The sequence below is a fragment of the Cavia porcellus genome, unplaced genomic scaffold (assembly GCF_034190915.1).
Source record: "Cavia porcellus strain 051 isolate PalLab524CR breed Dunkin Hartley unplaced genomic scaffold, mCavPor4.1 scaffold_22, whole genome shotgun sequence".
NCBI lineage: Eukaryota > Metazoa > Chordata > Mammalia > Rodentia > Caviidae > Cavia > Cavia porcellus.
This window is the reverse complement of record NW_026947505.1, coordinates 6,238,516-6,262,533: the sequence shown is the minus strand read 5'-3', so window position 1 is coordinate 6,262,533 and position 24,018 is coordinate 6,238,516. Positions and strand designations below refer to the sequence as shown.

The 24,018-nt window shown below is 35.1% G+C and overlaps 1 protein-coding gene across 6 annotated transcripts in view; it reads left to right on the top strand.

The window, feature by feature from the left end:
- The window catches only part of Reps1 (RALBP1 associated Eps domain containing 1), an 82,215-nt gene that overhangs the window by 37,106 nt on the left and 21,091 nt on the right, over positions 1-24,018 (top strand). For 5 of the 6 annotated variants that reach the window (XM_063233375.1, XM_063233374.1, XM_063233372.1 and 2 more), the window contains exons 2-9: positions 182-305; positions 2,035-2,231; positions 2,387-2,540; positions 3,137-3,261; positions 3,739-3,901; positions 4,192-4,255; positions 6,359-6,513; positions 22,306-22,427. In XM_063233375.1, coding sequence (XP_063089445.1) covers positions 182-305; positions 2,035-2,231; positions 2,387-2,540; positions 3,137-3,261; positions 3,739-3,901; positions 4,192-4,255; positions 6,359-6,513; positions 22,306-22,427 — 1,104 coding nt within the window. The remainder of the gene's footprint in view (positions 1-181; positions 306-2,034; positions 2,232-2,386; positions 2,541-3,136; positions 3,262-3,738; positions 3,902-4,191; positions 4,256-6,358; positions 6,514-22,305; positions 22,428-24,018) is intronic. The other variant, XM_063233373.1, reaches the window with a different exon arrangement.

Sequence of the window (24,018 nt, the reverse complement as noted above, 5' to 3'; positions counted from 1 at the left end):
AACCTTATTGTAAAACCAGTGGGTTTTGTTTCCAAGAATTGGAAATTGGTTATCAATTGGGAGTACTACATCATACATTAGATAGTATTTCTGGAGAAGTTACTAACAAATTGTCTAGCTGCATAGTTTTGAATGGAGAATTTGGCATAATTCTTAATGCTAGCATTGTGTTCTCTTCTAGATTATGGAACTTTGTGGTGCAACACGACTTGGTTATTTTGGAAGAAGTCAGTTCTACATTGCTTTGAAACTTGTAGCTGTTGCCCAGTCTGGGTTTCCATTAAGAGTAGAAAGTATAAATACAGGTAAATATGCAATACACTAATTACTAAAATGCAAATAGCCTTCTAATTACAAATGATATTTGAGTCAGTAGAATTTTTGATCTTTCTGATATCCCAATGACATTTTTAACAGTAAGGTGACAGGATTTAATTCTCATTACCTTGCATTTCTTGTAGAAAAGTAGGTCTGTCTTATATTTGTTATAGCATGGCATATGTATATCATGTATATTTGATTATAGTGTGTATTCAGATGGCTGTTTCAGAATTCATTGACATTTCCTTAGAATTTAAGTAAAAGTATTAAATCATAGTGAATGTCTCTATATAACTTCCTTATTTTTCTCTTTTCTAATATATTGTACCTTGCTGGGGTTTTGAGGGCAGAAGGAAGGCTTTAGAAGCTCCATTTTTTAAAATTGGGAAGTATCAGTTAACTAAAATTTCCTGATTGCTAGATTCAGTATTAAAATATTAGTAGATGGAAACCGAGCTACAGGGATGTAACCACCTTACAAATGTCATCTTGAATAATTTTTTTCAACTATTTGGAGACTTGTTTATATGGAAATAGACATTCCATAAATATAGGTACTTAAGTATGGTAGATTGTATAGTTTTTACAGAAAAAGGGAATTCGTGAGGTCCTCTATAATAACAAAATGTTTACATTTTTAATCATTAGCTCAGTTTTTTGGTCAGTTAGAGGTTTTAAGTTGTGGACTTATTACTACACTCTTTTAGTGAGAAAGTTTATATTTTTCAAATAGTTTTGAATTCTTTGGCCTATATAATAAGTAAGCTTAATAATTTCCCTCCTTTCTGTGGAAGTTGTAAAGGGAGAATGAGAAATTAGGGACATCACTCAATGGCAGAGTGCGTGCCTAGATGCAAGAGATCCGTCCCCAAAATACTGTTGAGGGAAGGGGAACCATTTAGTAGAAGGGAGTAGTATACTTTCCTCTGAAAATAGTAGATATTTTCCATTATAAAAACGTCGAAATATGCTTGGTTGCTTCCTTACTAATGTAGTCTGTGTTTTTACTTACTGCTGTATTTACTCTAGAGATCCAATATGAGTAGAAGCAGTCTAGGCCTAGGGTCTGAATCCAGGGTTCACATTTTGTCAGTTATTACCAGCATCGTTACCAGTGTGTCCATGGTAATCTTAGAGCTTTGGGTTTTTGGTTTTGGTTTTTTAAAGAGGAACTTTGTAAGATTGGTGTGATAATGAGATGAGATTAATATAAAACAGCAAAAATAGGTTTAGACATCCAGTAAACATTTAATATAGCTGTTGTTACCACAACCCTTAGAAGAACAGTCTGGTTTTACTACTTCCTAGACAAGAGTCTCCCTAAGTAATCTATTGAAAATAATGGTCTGAATGTTATAAAGACGAATGCTTTTCAGTGTTTCTGTGTCAGTGTTTATAAAATTTCTAATACTTAATTCTGCTCTGACTTCACTTTGTAATATGTATATCCTTTTTTGTTTTAACATAATACTGTTGATCGTTCTGAATCTGAAACAAAAATCCAGAACTTTTTTTGAGCACCAGCATAGAGTCTAATTAAAGTTTAAGATTTTGAAACGTTTCAGATTTTGAGTTTTGGTATAGGAGTATTTAACTTGTAAAATCTATATGCAAATATTCCACAATCTGAAAATCTCTGAAATCTGAAATCCTTCTCATCCATAGTATTTTGAGTAATGAATACTCAACCTAAATTGTTTTTGTGATTAACAGTAAAGGATCTTCCTCTGCCAAGATTTGTTGCATCAAAGAATGAACAAGAATCTCGCCTTGCAGCCTCATATTCTTCAGATTCTGAATCTCAAGGATCTTATTCTGGCGTAATTCCCCCTCCACCTGGCAGAGGACAAGTGAAAAAAGGATCCATAAGCCATGATACGGTTCAGTCTCGAGCATCTGCAGAGCAACAGGTGATCACACAACTGTAAATATTATCAGTTGTTGCCCTATGTAGATGTTTACATGAATTTATTATTAAGTTAATAATTAAATGTAAATATCATAAATAAGTTAATAATTAAAATGTCTTAAAATTTGAATTTTAAAGTAGTAATATTGTTTTTAGGAATCTGCGTCTCCAATAGTTTCACCACAGCAGTCGCCACCAACTTCTCCACACACGTGGAGGAAGCACAACCGTCATTCCAGCGGGGGGAATAGTGAGAGGCCCCTTGCAGGACCTGGGCCATTTTGGTCTCCTTTTGGTGAAGCACAACCAGGTATATTGAGATTTTTTAGAAATATCAGCTACTTATGGTTATAAATTGAAGGAAACTTGATAATATTCCTGTAAGAGTTACCTCCAAGACAATTTTTAATTGTGAGTGAAATAGAAGCAAAAAAAAAAAAAAAACCCAAATACAATTTATGTACAGATGTATCACTTTAAAAAGCATAATTACAAAAAAAAAAAAAGAAGAAGTTATTGCATTTACTTACAGCCATTTTGCTTATGGTTACCAGACCTGTGAAAGTAAAATAAATGATTATTTCCCAGAATAAGTGCTAAGAAAAGCACAAAGTGGGCCAGGGATTTAGCACAATGGTGTAAGTGCCTGCCTGGCAAGTGTGAGGTCATGAGTTTGATCCCCAGTACCCAAAAAAAAAAAGCACAAAGCAACTAAAAACTTTTAAATGAGGTATAATTTTTTAATTGAACAGAAACGATTGCATTTTGGAAATTGTTGTATTTCTTGAAAATTGGAGTTTGAAAAGAACTTATATGTGTGGTAGACTGTTACAGTCCTAAATACAAGTTTAGTAACCAATGTTTTCTGCAAATGTGAGTCAGTTGGTTCATCTATTCTTCTTTTAGGTTCTTCTGCTGGTGATGCAGTATGGTCTGGGCATTCTCCACCTCCACCTCAAGAAAACTGGGTCAGTTTTGCAGATACTCCACCAACCAGTACTCTTTTAACCATGCATCCTGCTTCTGTCCAGGTGTGACATTTTATTGGTATTGCATTTTTATTTGCTTCGTTCAGAGTATTTGGTGCAGTCATTATTTTTGTATTTTGTGGTTGCAGATTTTATAAATGCAAATTCACTTAAAAATCTAGAACTCTTCTGTGCCATTATTTTTAAGTCTGTTGTCACTGGAATGCTGTTTCTAATTCCCTAGTGAAGTTTTGAAAGGTTTCTGCATCTGAGAATATATTTGCTTGGCTTTTATAGCACATTTTTTCATAACTTTCTGTTGCTTGCATAACTGCTATCATTCTACATGTTTATATAATCATTATATAAAAACATATCCAATAATCTGACATATAACAAATATATAGTTTGCTGATAACGTCATTTTAAGTATCCACAAAAAACTAAATTTTACTTTCAAGGATAGGTAACCTAGCAATCTTTGTCCATGTAGTCATAGAGTTAGATACTGTGTACTGAGGAAAAAATGTTTCATTGCAGGACCAGACAACAGTACGAACTGTAGCCTCAGCTACAACTGCCAATGAAATTCGTAGGCAATCCAGTAGTTATGATGATCCCTGGAAAATAACAGATGAACAAAGACAGTATTATATAAATCAGTTTAAAACCATTCAGCCTGATCTAAACGGATTTATTCCAGGTGAGTTGTTGAAAACAGAAGTTCAATTCTAGATGGGACAGGACAAAGTCTCAACTTTAGGATCTCAAAGATTACTTAATTGCCCTTAGATTTTAATTACAAAAGACAATTAATTCTCAAGATAATTGTCTAAAAAGAGTTTATAATCACTGGGGACCAAAATCATAATGTATTCACATTATAAAATTATTTTTTCCCATTGAAAGTAAAGTCTAAGACTTTTATTTCAAGTTCTATTCTTGCTTTCTACATCCATAACAACATTGAACAGCACTGTTTTACTATTTCAGGATCTGCAGCTAAAGAGTTTTTTACAAAATCAAAACTTCCTATTCTTGAGCTTTCTCATATTTGGTAAGTTTGGTATATCATTAGTTGGGTGATGTGAGTTGTTTTAAAGGGGTTTGCAGCAGGTAGATTTTACAGCCTAAAATATAAACTGACACTCATTTCTTTTTTTTTTTTTTTTTTTTTTGTCTTTTTCGTTTTTATCGGTACCAGGGATCGAACTCACGACTGCCTGCTTGCAAGGCAGGTGCTTATGCCGCTGAGCTAAATCCCCAGCCCCCAACACTCATTTCTTCAAAAATGTTCTCAAAGAACTCAGTATGCCCTTACAACAGCTAATTCTCTCTCTCTAGGAAAAAAAAAAAAAAAAGTGATGCTAGTACAGAAGTTCTTTTTTTTCTCTTTTTAATATTTAAAGAGAAAAAAAAAAACAAAAAACATATAGAAATAATACAGAATTTCAGAAAAAGAAATAGTAAGAAATCACTAGTTGATAAGTCACATATTGTCATCTTAGAAATAGTTGTTCAAGTTATAAAATTAAAGCATACAAAGAGATAAATAATGTCACTGCAAACAGTTCTCAATGATCCAACAAAACTTAGTAATATGGTTATCAGTCCTACACACTTGTTTTTTATCTTAAAGAGGGTAAGATTAAACAAATACAAACAGAACAAAACAGTTTATAAGGAAACAATTTAAAGAAACACAGATTTCAAAGCAAGTCCACTGGAGGTCTTCACTGTCTATCTTATTGTCTCTAGTTTTCTTCCAAATAGTTGTCCCCATCTTCACACACATTGAATATATACTGAAAATTATAGAACTAATCAAATCCTTATAGGATGCTAAAGGCTTTTTAGGTCTTCAAGATCTGATTTTGGGGAAGTCAGTAATGACTACCATAATGTCTCCCATTCTCTTCGAAGTAGCTGTCTTTATCTTTACGTATGCTGAAATTGAACGTGAGACTGTACTAATATTTATCACTCTGAACAGTGAAAAATAGTATTGCTAGGTTTTATATCATAATGCTATAGAATTAGCATTGGGTGTCTTAGTGTCTCTTCTTCAGAGTATCTGTTCATTACATCATATATTATATAATCTGTTCCCGTAAATAGTTTAGGAATTATTCCCATGTGTGAATCTCTACATGTATATTTATCCTTTCTGTATTTTAGGGAAAAACAGATCAAAACAAGACAACAAAACAAATTCCTAGAAAAACATGAAATGAAAAAGACATATAAGACTACAATATTAGGTAGTCTACAAGTAAAGAAGTTCTTTATAAGCTTTGCCAAGCGAAGTTCTCTGTTTAAGAAAAGCACTTAGCTTCCATGATAAACGTGTATTAAGATTTTCAGGATAGCTGCCACATAGTTGAAATTGACCATTGGAACACAAATTACAGTTACAAATTGCTTTTTTTAAAAAATCACTGATAAACTTTATTTCTTCTTTGTATTAATCTCTATATTCTAAATTATTTTAGTAATAGGCTTCAGTAGTATAGTGTTCTATATTAGGAAGTAGGTAGATAATGTTTAATATGGAAAAATCAAGAACTAGAAATATTATGCAATACATGCGTTTATAGTTTAAGTCAATAAATAAAAAATGATTACCTTACATCCAGGAAAAAGCAGGGACACAAGGGTAAGGAAGTTATGTTTTGTGTCAAGCCTTTCTGTGTTTTAATGTGTATACATGAACTTTCAATAGCAATAAAAACAATAAAACAGTATTTTAAATAATTTCCATGACTTTATTTAGTATACATTCCTTCAAATATAATCTATTCCTAAAATGCATATGGGTTAAAAGTCATTTTTGGTGTGGAAAAAAAGGTCAGTTTTTGGTAACCTAAATTATTGGGATGTGTGATTTTTTTTTTCTTTCTTTTTTTTTGGCATTTTATTATGATAATTTCAAGTATATAGGAAAATTGAAAGAATTGTACCATGATCACCTAAATGCCCCACCTAGATTCTGCAGTTAGCATTTTGATGTTTACTTTTATTACATATCTTTTATTTAATGAGATATTTAAAACTCACAATTTTTTGTACTTTCTTGAGGGCAATACTTCTCTTTCCTCTTTGAGAAATAAAGGAATCCTAAGTGGAATGAGATTATAATTATAATAAGTTTGTCTTCCAGGGAACTCTCAGACTTTGATAAAGATGGTGCATTGACACTGGATGAGTTTTGTGCTGCTTTTCATCTGGTGGTTGCTAGGAAGAATGGCTATGACTTACCAGAAAAGCTCCCTGAAAGTTTAATGCCCAAACTGATTGATCTAGAAGATGCAGCAGGTAAGATTGGAAGGGAAAGGTTTCTAATTGTGTAACTTGATAAATGTAATACTTGATTTTAAAAATCAAATAAAGATGTTAAAGTTGAGCTTAATGGCTTAGATAATTCATGAGAAGCACATGCATTTGCCATTTGAATAAGCTGAATAGATCAAACTTGGATTTCTTTTTTTCAGTCAGTACAGCATATTGGAAAGCTGAAGCAGAAGGATCTCAAGTTTTAAGTGCATCCTGGGCAACCTAATGACTTAGGGAGATCTCTCTCAAAACTAAAACATCTTTGGATATAATTCAGTGTGGAAGGCCCCTGTCAAATCCCTAGTACTGAAAGGAAAAAGAAAAAAGATGAATTCTGGATGACTGAGACAGGATGATGGCAAGGTCAAGGCCATTGTGACCAACATAGCAAGACCCAGTCTCGAAATAACTTTAAAAAAAAAAAAAGAGAGAGAGAGAGATGGTTTAGTACACACACATACAGTATATGCTGTTTGATCTGTACATTTTATGACTTACTGAGACAAGCGTTTCTCAGTGTTATTTGCCATTTTTAATTGCATTATATATATTGGAAGTGGGTAGTCTGACATAATAGTAACTATTTTTCTGTTTAGTACATGTTAATTTCTAGAAAGGAAACATTTGGCTCATTGCTAGACCTTTGCAATTGTTACCATTTTCCTTTAAAACTCCAAGCTCTCCTGTAGACTAAGAAGAAATCTGGAGAAATCTGGAAATCTTGAGTTTAGTTTAGGTAATATTTTATTAGCACTAATTTTAGATGGTTATATGTACTGGTAGCAGTCTTTGAGCATCTCAGTACTAAAAATTAGTACAGTTTTCTTAAATTCTGGGTGAACAAATGGACATTGAATGTTACATTGTGTGTTTTTTTCTTTTTTCTCTTTTGCTAGTTAATGTGTTAATGTTCTTTTGTAGGTGAAACCAGCAGCGTGTGTGGTGTCTCACACATACAGCTATGAGATTAAAACTTGTGGGTGACCAAATCTTTTTATTTCACATCATTATTGATAAAGTGTAGGTTTAAAACAAATATACATGCTTGATTCTTAATGAGCCTAAATAAAATCAAATTACTGCCTTTAGTATTCTCTTTTGAATATAATGATGGAAGGGATTTTATACTTTTTTTTTTTAAATCAGTACTGGGGATCGAACTCATGACCACCTCTTGCAAGGCAGGTGCTTATACTACTGGGCTAAATTCCCAGCCCTGGGATTTTATACTTTTTGAAGGGAAGCTAAAACAGAATTTGGCTTTCAAATAAGCATGTATCTACCAGGCAATATCTCTTTAACCTAGGAATGTACATGGTCTGACTGTTACTATCCAACTGCATGAAATTACAGTCACAGTCTTCTTGGAGTTAAGACTATGAATGAGCTCTTAGTTTTGTTAATTATACGTGTGATCTTGGGCAAGTTCTGTTTTCCCTAGTGTTTCTCTACTTGAAACATGGTATTGATGCCACTCATATATCAAGGTCCAAATCATCCATTGATCTTTTATCAACTAGTGAGTTAATTAAAAGTTTAGCATAATTTTAATTTTTTGGGAATATTTTAGTATAGTAATGCTAGAATTTTCCTGTTCTTTTCAAGTAGTTATCAAGTATCCATTAACCTATAAGGAGCTGAAAGATAAATACTGTATCTCTGTTAGTTTTATTTCAAAAGAGGTTGATTTACCTTTTAAATAAAAATACCTCCTCTGTTTAGCTCATCTTATAGCCAAAAGAAGAAATTGTTGGAGCTGTAGACTTGGTGTCCAGTTTAAAAATTGGACTTTAGGACTGGGGATGTGGCTTCACGATAGAGAATTTGCATGGCATTACTAGGCCATGGGTTTCAGCCCATATACTGCCCAGGGATGAAGCAGGGGCTTGGGCCTTCTAGCTAGTGTTTTCATGGACATTAGCCTTTGAAAACTGACAGCTTAGTAATGCAAGGAAATTACTTAAATCAAGTTTAATCTTTTGTGTTTTCTAGAGGTTTATTGTTTCTATCATCTATTACACTCAGTTGAATCTGGCTTTTGCATGTAATTAGCACTTTTTTCTTTTATTTAAATAAAATGTTTCTTTGTAAATTTCACGAACTGCCTGAATTTTCAGGATGATTGCTGACAAAGTTCTTTTTTGGGTGTTTATCATTTCATCTAATTTCATACGTATTAGATATGTGTAACAGAAAGACTGGTATTTTCTTGGCATGTAATGAGTTGTTGCTCTAATTTTAAAGGTGTCAGAATCAGGTAATTTTCCACCTCCCAACATAGTAAATGGTTTTTGGATCAAATTTATTTTAAACATTTGAATTTTTGGAGTCATTTGTTTTTAATCTATTTATAAATAATGAATTTTGGAGTGGAGTAATCAATGTATTTTTCTTTGTTCTTTTTCTTTTTCTCGGTACCAGGGATCGAACTCACGACCACATACTTGCAAGGCAGGCACTTATGCCGCTGAGCGAAATCCCCAACCCAATCAGTGTATTTTTTTTTAATTTTTTTTTTTTTTTTATTTAAGGAGAAAAGAAAAAAAAAAGTGAAAGGGTACAAGTTATACAGATTTACAGAAGAAAAAAATGAACAGTAGGAAATCACTAGTTAATGGATTACATATTGCCATCTTAGAAATAATTGTTCAAGTCACAAAATTAAAGCTTGTAGAGTGGACATTCCAACAATGATACTGCAAACAGTTCTGTTCAATGATCCAATAAAACTCTGTGATATCATTTGCTATCTTATACACTTAAATATACATGCAGTTATATAGTTTAGAGCACTTTCTTTTCCTCTCTTTTGTACAATGACTATTACACATTTTGGGTTTCATTGCTCCCACGGTTCTTATTGCTTTTTTGGAAGAGAGTAAAACCAAATGAGACATAACAGAACAGAATCGGTCAAGTCAAAAGGGTGGACATAATAGATAGTATAAAAACATAATACAAGGTGATCAACAATGGTTACCATAATGCCTCCCGCTATCTCTAATAGAATTGCCTATATCATTAGTTATAATACAATTGAACAAAACAGTAAAGAACAAAACCGACAAAACCAAAACATTGGAGACATCGTAGGTCTTCAAAAGTAGATAAAAGTCAACGAGAATGGGCGTTATAATGAATCTCATTATCTTGGCAGCTGATGCCTAAACTTTCGAACCTGATACTATCCATCAAAACAGAATAGGGGAACATCAGTCAAAAACAAGATGGTGAGAGTAATACAGGGCTTCAAATCGAGATAATAGAAAGTCAAAGTGGGTTACTATATTATATCCTGCTATTTTTTTCCCTTTAATTAAACGGATAAAAATAAAAAAGTAAATAATGGAGTGGAGATTGAGAAAAAAGAGAGCATAACAGCAAAACAGCGCAGATCAAAACATAACCATTTAAGCAGAATAGTGTTTCACCACCAGATAATTCCGACTTAAAAGTAGTTACCATATTGACTCTTTCCTTGAAGTCTTTGAGTACAACTTCGTATACTGTAGCATTAAGTATATCAGAACAATGTAAAACCATTTAAGAGAATGACAGCATTACAGAGTATTTAGAATCCACTAACAGAAAATGAACAATGGTTTCTGTATAATCTCCTTGTCTTTAAAAGGTTTTTGCTTATACTATCGTACATAATAGAATCCAATAAGATACAACCTGTTTAGACCATTGGAGACAGAAGAACAAAAGCTAGATGAGACTTCAAAACAAGATGATACTAAATCAGTATTACCTATTAAGATGTCATTTTCTCTAAAATAGCTGTTCCTATCATCCAATCTTCTCTGTCTCATTTCTGTTGAGCTCTTTTTCTGTCAGTAGCTGTCAGTTTATCTTCTTCATTTTGTTCTCTGCTCCATTCGTTGTGGCCTCCCCGCCACTATTTCTGGGTTCTTTGTATTTTTCTTTTTTTAGAATATCTGGCAATACTTTCTGTAGGGTTGAATTGGTGGTTGCAGATTCCCCCAGTTCCTCTTTATCCTGAAAGCACCTTGATTTTCCATCAATTTCCAGGGACAGTTGTGCAGGATATCTCAATCTTGGCTGGAGATTATTATCTTTCAAAGCTTGAATTATTTCCCCCCATGCTCTTCGTGATTTGATGGTTTGTGCAGAGAAATCTGCTGTAATTCTGATGGGTGTTCCCTTGTAAGTGGTCTGTTTCTTGTCTCTTACAGCTTTTAATATTCTGTTCTTGTATTGAATTTCTGGAATTTTTATTATTATATGCCTGGGTGTTTCTCTGTTAGGGTTGTAGGTAGCTGGGGTCCTGTATGCTTCATACAACTGAGTATCTTTATCTTTTGCTAAATTAGGAAAATTCTCCTGGATTATTTCTGTGAGTAGCTTTTGTAGTTCACTTGTTTGTGTCCCTACTTCTTTTATGTTCTTAATCCTTAAGTTATGGCTCCTCTTATCATCTTCTTGTCTTTGTATTATTGCTGTTTGTTTCTTTGTTATTTTTAAGAAGTTTTTCATTTCATTCTCCCATATTACAAGTCTGCCCTCCAGCTCAGATAGTCTGTCCTTAGTTTCTTTCAAGCTGTTATGCCAGTCTTGGATAGACTTCTTAATTTCTTGATAGTCCCTTTGAACCTGCTTCATATACTCTATGCTTTCTCTGTTTTTCTCCATCAAACAATTCTCCCCTCTTTTTCTGTTCTTCCATTCCACCATCTGTTTTTTCCTGGGTGGTGCTTAGCATTTCTCTAACTATTCTGCATACTTCTAGCTTCAGGTCGTTGATAACTTCATTCCTGAATTGGTCTATGAGGCTCTCTATATGGCGCTTAATGTCTATTGGTGCGGTGTCCGCTATTGCCTGTTTCTCAGAATTGGGGGCCGAGGAGCCTTTCTTGTTGCTTCCCTTCCCCATTTTCTCCGTTCCTTATAAAATGCAAGCTTACATAGGAGGCCCAGCTTCCCTGCCTGTCAGCCACAGCTTGATCAAATTGCGCTGGCTAGGTGTTCCCGTCCACCGCTGCGCACCAGGGAGTTACGGACTAGGCAGCCTACGCGGGAGTCAGTCGCTCCTCTGGGCCACCGTCAGGCTCTGGGATCTGGGTTAGGCCAGCCTACCAAGTCTGCCCGCAGCGTCACGCAGGCCAGGCACTTTTCACCAATCCCGTCCGAGAGGGGAATGTGTGGCTGGAGTCGCCACCGTGCCCTGCTCCTACAGGACTGCCCAAGCCCAGAAAGTCCTCCGCTGGAGTCAAACTGTGGTAGAGTGTCAGTTTCTCTCACTCACCTCGCCACCAGTCAATGTACGCCTCCTTGTCCGTCCTGTTTTCGACTCCGTACGCAGACTCCGGTTCCCAGAGCTCGGCGCGTCTCTCCTTGCCGAGCCGCTGTGGAGGCAGCCAGCCGCCGGGCGGCGGGAAACCCAAATCGCGGTTTCCAATGGCACGGGGTCCAGCCTCCACACCGAGTCTTTTCTGTTCCTATTTTAGCTCCAGGACTGCATTCCAAGTTGGTTTCTCTCAGCCCAGTTCGTTCCTGAGTCAACAGAGCATATCTCTACCGGCTCATGTCTCCTTAGTCCTCATCATTCCTGACTTCTGAGCCGAGCCTTTCAGAGAGCCTCTGGTAGTTGCTGTTATCTATCCGCCATGTTCTCTCGGAAGTCCAATCAGTGTATTTTTAATTCCACTTGTAAATCTGAGATTCATTTGTATTAAGTCCCTCGAATATAGAAATTTCATTATCTGTCAGTCACTATCTGTGTGTGTGGAAGTTCACAGTTAAGTAAGAATGCTCAAGTACAGTTTTTTGTTTTTGTTTTTGTTTTGGCTGATGGTAGAACTTATTTTAAACATCCTCAGCACAAAAGTTTTCTTACTACAGACAGAGATAGTGTCTTTGATCTCTGACTGAATCTACTACATGCTATTTATGATGGGACATACTGCATTGAGTTCTACTTCTGCCCTTCCCCCTTTCTACCAATGTCCTCTGAGCTCTTTGTGGGGAAAGGATGGATCATATTCATTAGTATTCTAAAGATCAAGCACTTTGCCAGGCACATACTAAATTGTTCACTAAACAATTATACGGTGAAATAATACTAAATGTATGTCATGTGCAAAGTAAGAATTTTGGGGGGGATATTCTTCTACCTTTGAGAATGTAGCAGTTTTTCATCTTAGGTTTGTAATGGTCGGGCATACTAAAATACCACCTTTGTAAGTAACTTATTCTTAGAATTTAAAGCTCTGAAGGGCTCAAAATGTAGCCCTTCCCTAACTGTTGGAGGCTCTGGGTTTAATCCCTAGTTGACTGCCTGGAAGCACATAGGTGGTAAACAGTGGTGATTGGAATTACAGCTCCTTGCTATAATACAGGCTTGCTTTTCTTGCACATATAGGTGGAGTAAATAATGCAGTTTCCCCAGTGTCACTTGAACAGTTTCATGAGAGTAAAGAGCAGATAAAATAGAACAACGAAGATTCATAGATCAGTAGAAGTACTTACGTAGATCTGAGTTAAAATATTTAATATGTAATAGCAGCATTGAATTTGTCATCTTAAAGTGAATAGAAAGGGAAACTTGTTTTTGTTTTCTTACACAAGGAAGCATGCTAAACTTCATCTGCAGTGATAACTTCTAAAGTTGAGTTCAAGAAAAAATGTTTTATCTTTTTTAAAAAAACTAAGGTGACCTGTTAGCCTACTACATGACTATACTTTGAGAAAAAAATGTCAAGGTGCTGTACATCTTAAACTGAAGTCTACAAAGAGTCTTCTTTATAGCACAGTTGCAGTTTTACAAACATCCTTGTGATTATTTTTTTGGTGCATCTGTCTTTCTTTCTCTTGAACTTGCTTCTAGGAAGGTAGTAAGTGAATTGTTTGTGTTCCTGTTAGTACCTAGCAGGGTACTATTGCACATGTCAATAGATGTTCCCATATTTAAAATGACTGAGCAAGTGGTTTTTAACTGTTTTCTGTCTCTACACCACCCTGCTCATAGGAGCAACTCAGCGATACGTGTGAGATACTGAAAGAGAGAAAGGCGTGTTACTTGTCTGTGTTTCCTCCTTTAGTCACTGGTGTACACAGTAAATGTGGGTATATATTTCATTGTTATTTTTAAGATTTAGAGCACAGATCCTTCAAATTCGAAGCAATGCTTCTAACATGAGTATTTTTAAAAACCAGGGGAGTGAAGGTACCTAAGACTTTGCTTGAGTAGTTTGCTAGAAATTCAGCCTTCAGACTACTTTTGTACAAGTTAATCACTGTTAAGAGTTTCTTTTGTATTCATTTTAAAAACTTAACATAATAGCCTCCAGAAAGAAGTATGTTTGTATATAGGTGTAATTATATTATAAATCCTTATTTTTCTCCTTATAGCATTGGACAGATCTTTTTACTTCATCACATGTAGAGTTGTCACTTGCTTTATCATACAAGGTATTCCATAAAATGCTGTACCTTAATAACTATTCCCATTGCTTCTGGATAAATATTTTTGATTTTTTTTAAATCTACTGCAGTAAATATGCTTGGACACTTGTCTGTTTTGTACAAGTAAACCACTGACATTCCATTCAACAAATTAGTTCTCAGCCCTTCCCTTCTTAACAATAGTGTCGTTTCTTTCTAAAGAAAGGTAGATATTACAGGTGACAAGACAGTACAATTGAATGACAAATATTGACAAAGAGGCACCATTAATAAAATTTGCTACAGTAGTTAGAACTGAAACCCTGATATATTGACAAAACTTAGTAATACTTGAAGGAGAAATATTCCACAAGGATGATGACAGGGCTTTAAAAGATTATGATTTCAGTATCAGAGGATTAGTAAGGGTCCATGGGAGTTAGTAGTTCAGTCTTTCAGTCTTGAAATTGTCTTTTATAATTTTCTGCAGAAGTGACTTTTTTTGGTTTTTTGGAGTTTTTGTTTTGTTTTTGTTTTTTGAGATGGGCTCTCACTGTAGTGCAGGCTGGCCTTGAACTCACTATGTAGCCCAGACTGGCCTCAAACTCACAGTGTTCCTCTGGCCTCATCCTTCCAAGTGCTGGATTTACAAGTGTGTGCCACCACGTGTCAGCAGCTTTTTTCTTTGTGTTGTGAAATTCAAAACTGAATAGTATCTTTTCCTCTTCTATTAGAGACTTCATGGGAATGGAAGTCTTGTCTTCTTGCTCAGTACTGTTTCTTGACAGCCTGGAACATTCCAGGCACTCTGTAAATGTTCACTGGCTTTTTTAGTGCTTTAGAACTTGGCCACCAAATCACACTCACAAAATGAACATCATCTTATTCTCAATACTCATTTCCACAGTTTTGTGTGTTTTTAAGGTAAAGCCCTAACTGAATTATTTTTTTTCTCTTTATGAAATTCTAGTCCTCAAGTGATTTAGTTTAAATGGGCTTTTCCTAATTTTAGATGTCCTTATATAATAGAAACCTTTGCTGTATCCGTAAGTATAGTCTTTGAAGTATAATGACTTTACTATTTGAGTTAAATAGTAGATACTGTCAAGTATTCATCAGTACCATAAAAGTAGTGGCTATAAACATTGGGACACATTTTTTATATATTTAAAAAAAAACTTTGGGGCTGGAGATTTAGCTCAGCAGCATAAGCACCTGCCTTGCAAGCAGGCGGTCATGAGTTCGATCCTCGGTATCGATAAAAAAAGAGAAAAAGAAAAAAAAAAAAAACCTTTTGTTTTTAAGTTAAAACTGCTAAACAGTGGTAACTTAGTCCATAAAAATCAATTCTTTCCACAGTTCTGGTAACAAACCTAACTGGACAAAGAACCAAATCAAGTTTTCCCATATAGTCAACATTGAACCTAACCATTGAATTTGTTTCAGTTGTTATCCAACTTGATTTGTGACCAGAATCATGGAAAGAATCAAGTTTGAAGCAAGGTAAACACAGTATGTGAGACTTTTTTACTGAGTAGTTTCCTTTTGTATAGTGTTATGTAGAAGAAATGCTTTCTTTTGAAATAGAACGTAGCTTTTGATGTGTATAATATCCCTCGGGATGAAACAAAGCTTATTTTCAATTCAGTCTTCAGTTTTTTTCTGTGTACATATTCTTTTTTTTTTTTTTTTTTGTCTTTTTCCTTTTTATCGGTACCAGGGATTGAACTCACGACTGCCTGCTTGCAAGGCAGGCGCTTATGCCACTGAGCTAAATCCCCAGCCCCTGTGTACATATTCTTTATCACTTTTAAATGTATATGAAACAGTTGCCATTGGTGCTTTTCCATAAAGACGTAATTATTCACTCAAACTCATTTATCTTTATTTTATATTTTTCATAGAAGAATAATAAAGTTCTAAATAAATAATACAGTTCTCTCCTGGTATAAGTATGAAATGAAATTGGACTATTGACCTTTCATTACTGAACTTGCTAGATTTGTTTACTGTTTGAAAACAGAATATGTTTTTAAAAAGCAAGGAGCATGCATATTTCTACAAAATTAACAGTAGCGGGCAGTTACTTTGCAGATAATTTCTTAATATATTGAGTTTAATCCAGAAGAATAACAAGTTTAGGATGGGTAAGTTACAAACCTAGAACAAAACTGAAGTTCTTAATGAAAGAAGATGTTCAACAGGTACATTGTACTGGATTGACTCCACCAGAAGACAAAGGACAAAATTTATAAACCTTTTATACCCCCGTACAGTCTGTCTCCTTCAGACAGCTTTTCTACATGGGGAGACTCTGCATAGCAATCCTTTGGGGGTCAACTTTAGCAAGTAGTTAGGCCCGTGCTTTCCTTTTGTCAGCTCTGATGGTGGCACGAGCAGAACGGAACCTTCAGGATGGAGGCAGGGTTGACACAGTGTCAGTAGAGGTTGGCTGTGTCAGAAAGAGGAAAAGTACGTGCCTGCCTCCAAAAGGATGCAGGCTTGAATGAAGCCTGATATTTATGGGCAGGCAGGAAGCTCTTTGTTGGAATATTTATAGGAAGCAGAGTCGAAGGAGGTACAGTTTATTTCCAGATCTGACACTTCTCTGACTCTTGATTGTTGGTTTCTGAAACAAGAAGTGTGTTCTTTTTCTACTACGATTTGTTGTTCTATATATGCAGTTGGAAAGAAGCAAAGTATAACTTCCCTAACTTATTCCAGCAGTAATTTTTGGTTTTTCTAGGGCAGTAATTTTTCTTTTCAAACTTATTAATACTAGTAATCCCTAACACTCTTAACATTTATGAGTTCCAAGAGCTTTTGTTTATGTGTTATCAATAGTTACTGTATTAGAAATTAAAACTGTTATTTTTCCTCTTCCTCCCTGTTCCTCCCCACATTTTAAAAATATTACTTTTTTTGAAAATATCAATAGTTTAAATGTTAGCATAAATATTTTTAGGAAAATGACTGTATTCTCCAAAATAAAACAACCATGAAAAAGGTGGCATTGTCTTATAAAGAGATTTTTGAAAATCTCTTTACTATCTGACATAATAGAAAACAGATGGATCTTCATTTCTGCATTCAAACTTTTGGATATATTATTTTGTTTCAAGTAAATGAGGGGTCTGGCAACGGAGCCCTGCAGGCCAAATTCAGTTTGCTGTTTGTTTTTATATATTCTACAACTGAGAGTATTTTTTTCTTAATCATTGGAAATCAGTCAAAAGAAGGACATTGTTTACTTAAAACACATGAAAACTACATGAAATTGAGTGCCTTATAGACAAAACTTTGCTAGAATACAGCCATGCTCCTTTACAAACAGTCTGTGAATGCTTTTGCAGTGATTAAACTGAGTAGCTGGAATAGAGACCAGGTAGCCAGCTGACAAAGCCTAAAATATTTATTCCTCTAGTCTTTTGTTTAAAAAGTTGTAAATTCTTAAAAGTCTGTAATGAAAAGAAAGACTGTTTTATAACTTTTTCAGATGTTGTGGCTGTTCTTTGATACTACATGAAAACAACACAGACAGTAATTTCTTAATGTTTAATTGCAACATGAAAGTTGAAACCATATCAGTGACTTTTTTTATTGTTACATTAAAACTCATTTTTCCATCTTATACTTTGAACTCTTTATCCATGCATGATTTTGAATCTTGATACACTAGTTATTTGGAAAATATCACATAATTGGGCTGTATAGATCTTTTAGATATTGATACTCTACAAAATATTCACTACAGCATAACTCATCAGAAGTCTATGTTGGAAGCTAAATTAAGTTACGGATATATATACACATTTTTCAAAATTGTCAACTTTTTTGCTTGAAAGTTTAAACTTCATTATAAGTAATAATACTGAAAAGTTATTTTCCTTAAAGTGAGAGACTTGCATTGTTCATTTTAGAGAAAATACCTGCCTAATACCCCACTGTAAATAATTGCAGTTATCAGCTGTACTTCCAAGAATGGTGTTCCATGAAAAATTGGTTCCTGTTCCTTATAGCTAAATCATATAGGGACTTTTCCATGAGAGGACTATAGTACCTTAATATGCAGCAGAAATGCTTTAGATGTGTATGTACCATTTTGTCACATGGTATTACTAGAAAGACATGATTTTAAAGCTGCAATTTAATAAAATTCATTTTTACTTCAAATAAACATCTTTCAATGACATCAACATTTATATTTTATTACCTTATAGCAAAAATTTAAATTTATGTGTGTGAGGATGAAGAATACAGTGACTGTTAGTATACTCAGGTATTACTACGTTGATTGTTGGTGATAAGTTAACTACTTTTGCCCAGCATTACATTTGTTGCTGACACCACCAGTGCCAGTGTCAACATGGGGAAAACACTGTCGTTACAAGAATTTCAACTTTTCAGACCTCTAAAAGATTCTCAAGAAAGAATCTATGGTCCAGTTTGAGAATTGCTATTTTAGGAAAATACGTGTTGGAATCATTGTAAAATACGATTCTTAAGATGAATAGTATTTCCTGTCTCAACCCCAGGAGACTAGACACATCACAATTCCGTATTACGGTGAATGGGAGAGGTTCGCAGAATCAATCCCAAATTCTGATTGCCCCAAAGGGAAGTGGGGGATAAATCTGACTTTGAGAACTGAGATCTAAAATCCAACCAGATCCCCAAATTGCCCAAAGATGATTTTTAAATTAATAGAGTCTGTCTTTTAAATTGGTTCTCAAACTTCTTGTAGTGAATACTATTTGAATTCTTGTCTGTATTCCCTGTCTTGTGGCAGACTCATTTTTGATTCAGATTTTTAGCCACTGTCCTCCTTTCTTATTTCATCTCCTTTCATTCTCAGGGGGCATAGGTCCACTTTGGTTTTTTCCCACAGAAACTCCAAGCTGTCCAATGAGAAATTTCCTGCTTCTATTTATTGTGATTTTTCCGGTAGTTCTCTAAAAACTTTATATAAAACTATCTGAAGCCTTCCCATGTCTAGTGATTCTACACTATCCTGACATTTTTTATTGCCAAGATATAGGGTTAAGAAAGATGGAAATAATTCCTGATCTTGCAGTGGAAATGTGGTACTGGCTGTGCACGCACCCTCTTAGCTGAGAGCTTGCCTCCCGCCCTTCGCTGGCTCCCCCATGCTCAGTTCTTCAAGGCACATGCTGACTAGAACTGCTCAAGAGCTCCTGCCATGACTGTGCCTGGGCTCTGGCTCTCCAGCCCCAGCCTTGTGCCCTTCGTCCGTGTCCGCGCCCCCCCCCCGCCGCCTTCTTTTCTGCCCCAACCAGAGAGGCTGGCTATGAAGCAGGCGAGCTTCAGAAAAGGAAGATGAAGGTGCCATTTCTGGATCATGCAGTTAACAGCTCATCAGCCCCTCTGAATGGCCTCGAGGCCATTCAGCAGTACACCAGGGACAGTAACAAATTGCAAGACAGCGCAACAGAGATGGAGGGCTTCTGTACAGCCTGTCATCAACATAAGCAACATTACATATGCCTCCTTGAAGATTTCATGGGAAGTGGATTCACAACCAAAGGACCATATATGCTATACACTGTTTCACTGACTTCAACAAGAGCTCATAATGAATTTAAACACAAGGATGTTTAAATTCCAGCAGAATTGGGGCAGAAGCTGTTTCCTAGCTTATGACTGTCTGTGGACACTGGTTTTTAAGACCAGGAACTAAATATACAGGAGCTGTAAAAACTGTCTCATACTGCCTTAGATTATTTTGTAACTGAGTGGAGGTATAGTTCTGTAGTTACACGATTTTACACAGCAGACTATTCAGAAGTTCATGTAGCATAGTTTTGAAGAAAGCTGAAGTGTTTGCATGATATATGCTTAAAATTATTTTTATCACAACCAACCAATATTTTGACCATATTCAAGAACACTCTGGAAATGTCATATAGAATTCTGTCAAAGGTAATGTCATACAGAATTCTGTCAGTGGTAGCCATGGCTCACTTACCAGGGGAAAATTAGAAGGTATTTTCTTCAGGTGTAGTACTGAATACTGGGAGGCCATCCTCGAATTTACTTTATGGCATATATGGATTTGAGATTGCAGCAGAAAAACTTACACCCCAGTACTAACATAATCGAAGAGTGTTTTCATAGGAACAATGCTTAATCATGAGGTGATTTTTACTGTTGCTCATGTGGGGTCACTAGGAAATGAGTTCGGTAAGCAGTACCTTCCTCACCTAAATTCAGAAGATAATAAATTTGACCTGTATCATGTCCAACATGTCATTTTAAAAATCATTTACTCTGACCCTCTGGGTATTTCTTTGGCACTATGAAAGAAATCACTGATCTTCAGCTCATGAACTTGTGTACTGCAAATGCAAAGAAGGATCCTAGCTGCAGAACTTACACTATCAGTGTCAGACATTAAAGACCATTTTTCTTACCCAGCCCCTTTCTTCCCTTAGAAGCATCAATCATCTTGGCCGTTTTCATCCATCAAAGCATGTGTGTGCTGCTGTCTCCTAAAGCGACCTACGACTGCTCACATTTATCCAGAGCTGTGGCAGTGTGTCTTACTCCCCACCCTTCCCACTACTCTCCGTGATGAGATGGCCCCAGTTCTCCTTTTGTTACTTTATTTGCCTAGATCCTGCAGTGTTTATTTTTCCTTTTTGCCAGAGAGCAAAACAGTTATGTAGACCTCTTTACAAAAATACAAATAATGTCTTACAAATGATATTTAAATATGCATTCATTTTAATGTACTGTACAAATATCTGTACCATCCAACCTGTATGAAAGTGTGTAGTTGCAACATGAGTTAAATCTTGAAGCCTACTGTTTTATTTATGTTAGCTAAGAGGAAAAAAACTACTGTATTTCAGCATAATTCAGAAAAATACTTGTTTTGTTGTGTATAATATTTATAATCAGAATATATAAAATTACACATTAATGGTAATTCTGTACATGACATGAAGCTGTTACTAAATACCTAATTTGTAAATCTCAAATAGTTGTGTATCTAGCTTGTTAAAAATAGCTTAAATTTAACAAACTTGTGAAGGATATTATTCTCATTCATAAAGTTACAAAGTAGTTAAATACAGAAAAATTTTAAATATGCTGGAATGTAAACTAGAACTTTCAGTGTGGCATAATTATTATAAAGATACGATGCAGGTAACTAAAAGAGAACTATTTAAAGAGAATCATTTAACAGAATAGGCAGAAAATTTTGGTAACTTTTCCAACTGTCAGTAGTTAATTTTACTTCAACCAGGGTATGGCCCAAACTTGCAATCCCAGCACTGAGGGTTGCCATGAGTCAAGTCCAGCATAGGCTACATAGTGACTTCAGGGCCAACCTGAGTTATAGAGTAAGGCCATCTTAAAAAAAAAAAAAAAAAAAAAGTTAATTGTACTTCTAAGAAAATGACAGCAGAAGAGAATGAACTCGTTAAAAAAAAAAAAAAAAGAAACTTATTCAGTAAACTTGTAAGTACAACTGTCTTTTATATCCTTTGTTAGGCACTAAAACTTGAAAAGTTTATGATTAATGTACATTGCTAGGTTATAACTATCTTTTTAGCAATCTAATGTAAGTGTAACATTTAGTGGCAGGTTTCTTTTTGATGGAGAAATTCAGGTACTATTTTCAACTTACCCATAGTCAAATAAATAATGACAGATACTGGAATCATTTTTGATTTAAGTTCTAAACAGATTATATATCCCCATATTGGTTGGAATTATATTCAAAGCCATGTAAAATTTAGAAGACTTCAAATGCAAATTGAGTTTTCATTGAAGTTGTTTCTAAGTCTTAAATATAATTAAAAATAGAATGTGATACCTTGACATACTTTAAAATTCATTTTGAAATAGTAACGTGGATTTATGCCTGTCTCATTTACATCTGTAAATGCCAGCGAGCGGGTTGATGAAAGTTAAAGTTTTGTGGCCATGGTACAGCTCAATGGTAGAATTTGTACTTAGCATGCACAAGGCTCTGGGTTTCATGCCCTGGCACACATTTCACATGGGTTCACTGAATGTACATCTTGCTCAAGGGAATTTAGGGAATTTTATTTGATGAGATGAATTTGTGTTTGGGAAAAACTGATTTAAGTGAATGTTTATCTATGCTGCCACATTACATAAGTCATGGTGCATTTGGAAGCTCCAATAGTAAATAATGGTATCTCTAAGCTTATGTAAATTGAAAAAAAAATTTCAAAATACTACCCATTTATTTTGGAACATGAAGAATTCAGATTATGAATTATTGTTTATGAAAATTGTGTTTGCCTTTTTGTGAGTAAATACTCCAATCTAAATATGTTGTTAATAGTTAATGTCTCTGTTTTTCAATGGCAGATGTTGGAGATCAGCCAGGTGAGGTAGGTTATCCAGGCTCTCCGGCTGAAGCTCCTCCAAGCAAGTCTCCATCAATGCCATCACTAAACCAGACTTGGCCTGAACTCAATCAGAGCAGTGAGGTTAGCAAAGCTTTTTTTTTCTTTCATTAAAAACTAACTTTTTTAAGGTAAGAAATTCCAAGCAGGGTAATATCAAGACACATGCATAGTTGAGAGAACATACCAGTATGACTATGATAAATGTGTTATTTGGTTTCCACCATTCATCCCCACTAAAACCTAGTAAATAGGTGAGATAAGCATAAAATTAAAATCAGAGAGTGAATGACTGGGCCAAGATCTCATAGCTAGGGAAGTTTAAGAGTTAAGATTTTAAAATAGATCTTTCGATGTCTAGGAATCTTCCTTGTCCCTGGAGTCACACTGCTGTGTCAGTCCTGTAAAAAGCAAAATATATGGTAGTCCATTTGGACTCTTCATATTGGAAGTCGTATGAGAGATGTCGTGAAGGAAGTATTTTCTGCAACCCAGACTACTTATACTTAGTTTTATTCAATATAAAATGGAATGGTTTTATCATTCTAAATATTACCATGCCTAGTATGCAAAAAAGAACTCGGGACAAATGGAGCAGCTCCCCAGTTACTTTGGAATTCCATTTTGATTAGAGTAAGGGATGAGAGGGTTTCAGGCCACACGTCCTCTAATGCCCCATTAAGCTTCAGTGCTCTGGAGAACTCAGTTTGATAACCACTACCCTAACCTGTTATAGCTCTCTTTGTGAGCAAGTTACCTTTTAACCAAATTAAGAAATACTATTTAATTTGGGATACTTAGAAAACAACTGATAGTTTGACACTGCTTGCTGCTTTGCAAAAACCTAACCATAATTAAGAGACCTGGGTCTGAAGCTTCATAACATTTGATGTGAGCTCATTAATACGCGTTTTTGTAGAGAGAGGGATTAAGCCGTGGGAGACTGCTGGAAAAGATTTGTGCAGAGGAGGCTCATGTTCATAAAACTGCTGTTTCTGCAGCATTTCCCTTTCATTGAAAAGCAGTACCAGAATAATAATTTGGAAAAGTTAGTACATTGTTCCCAGATTGTAAATAAAAGCAACTCTTTCTTTTTTCTTTTTTTTTTTTTTGTCTTTTTCTTTTTTATCAGTACCGGGAATCGAACTCCCGACTGCCTGCTTGCAAGGCAGGTGCTTATGCTGCAGAGCTAAATCCTCAGCCCCAAAAGCAACTCTTTCTAAAGCGCCTCAATTCCAAAATTTGTGTTCCCTCTAAATGAAATCAAGTATGACCATGAAACATTAGAGATGAAGTCCCTACTCAGTTCTGATTCAATAGTTTTATTTTTTCTGCTTAAATATCTCTATCAAGTTTTGTTCTGTAATACTTGGTAAAGGGTCATAAATTTTGTAATTTTAAAGCTATACATGAAAAATCAAATGCTAATGAAATACTTTAATGATGCCTGTTAAAAAATTTACTAGTTGGGTATTGTAGTGCATGTCTATAATTCTAGTTGAGGTAGGAGGATCACAAGTTCAAGCCTAGCCCTAGGACACTTAGCCACTAATGACACTAAGGACACTTAGCCTTCTCAAAAAAGGGGCTGGGGATATAGTTCAGTGTAGAGACCCTGGGTTCAATCCCCAATACCACATACATACACAGAAAAAGATACAAAATATAGGTTAAA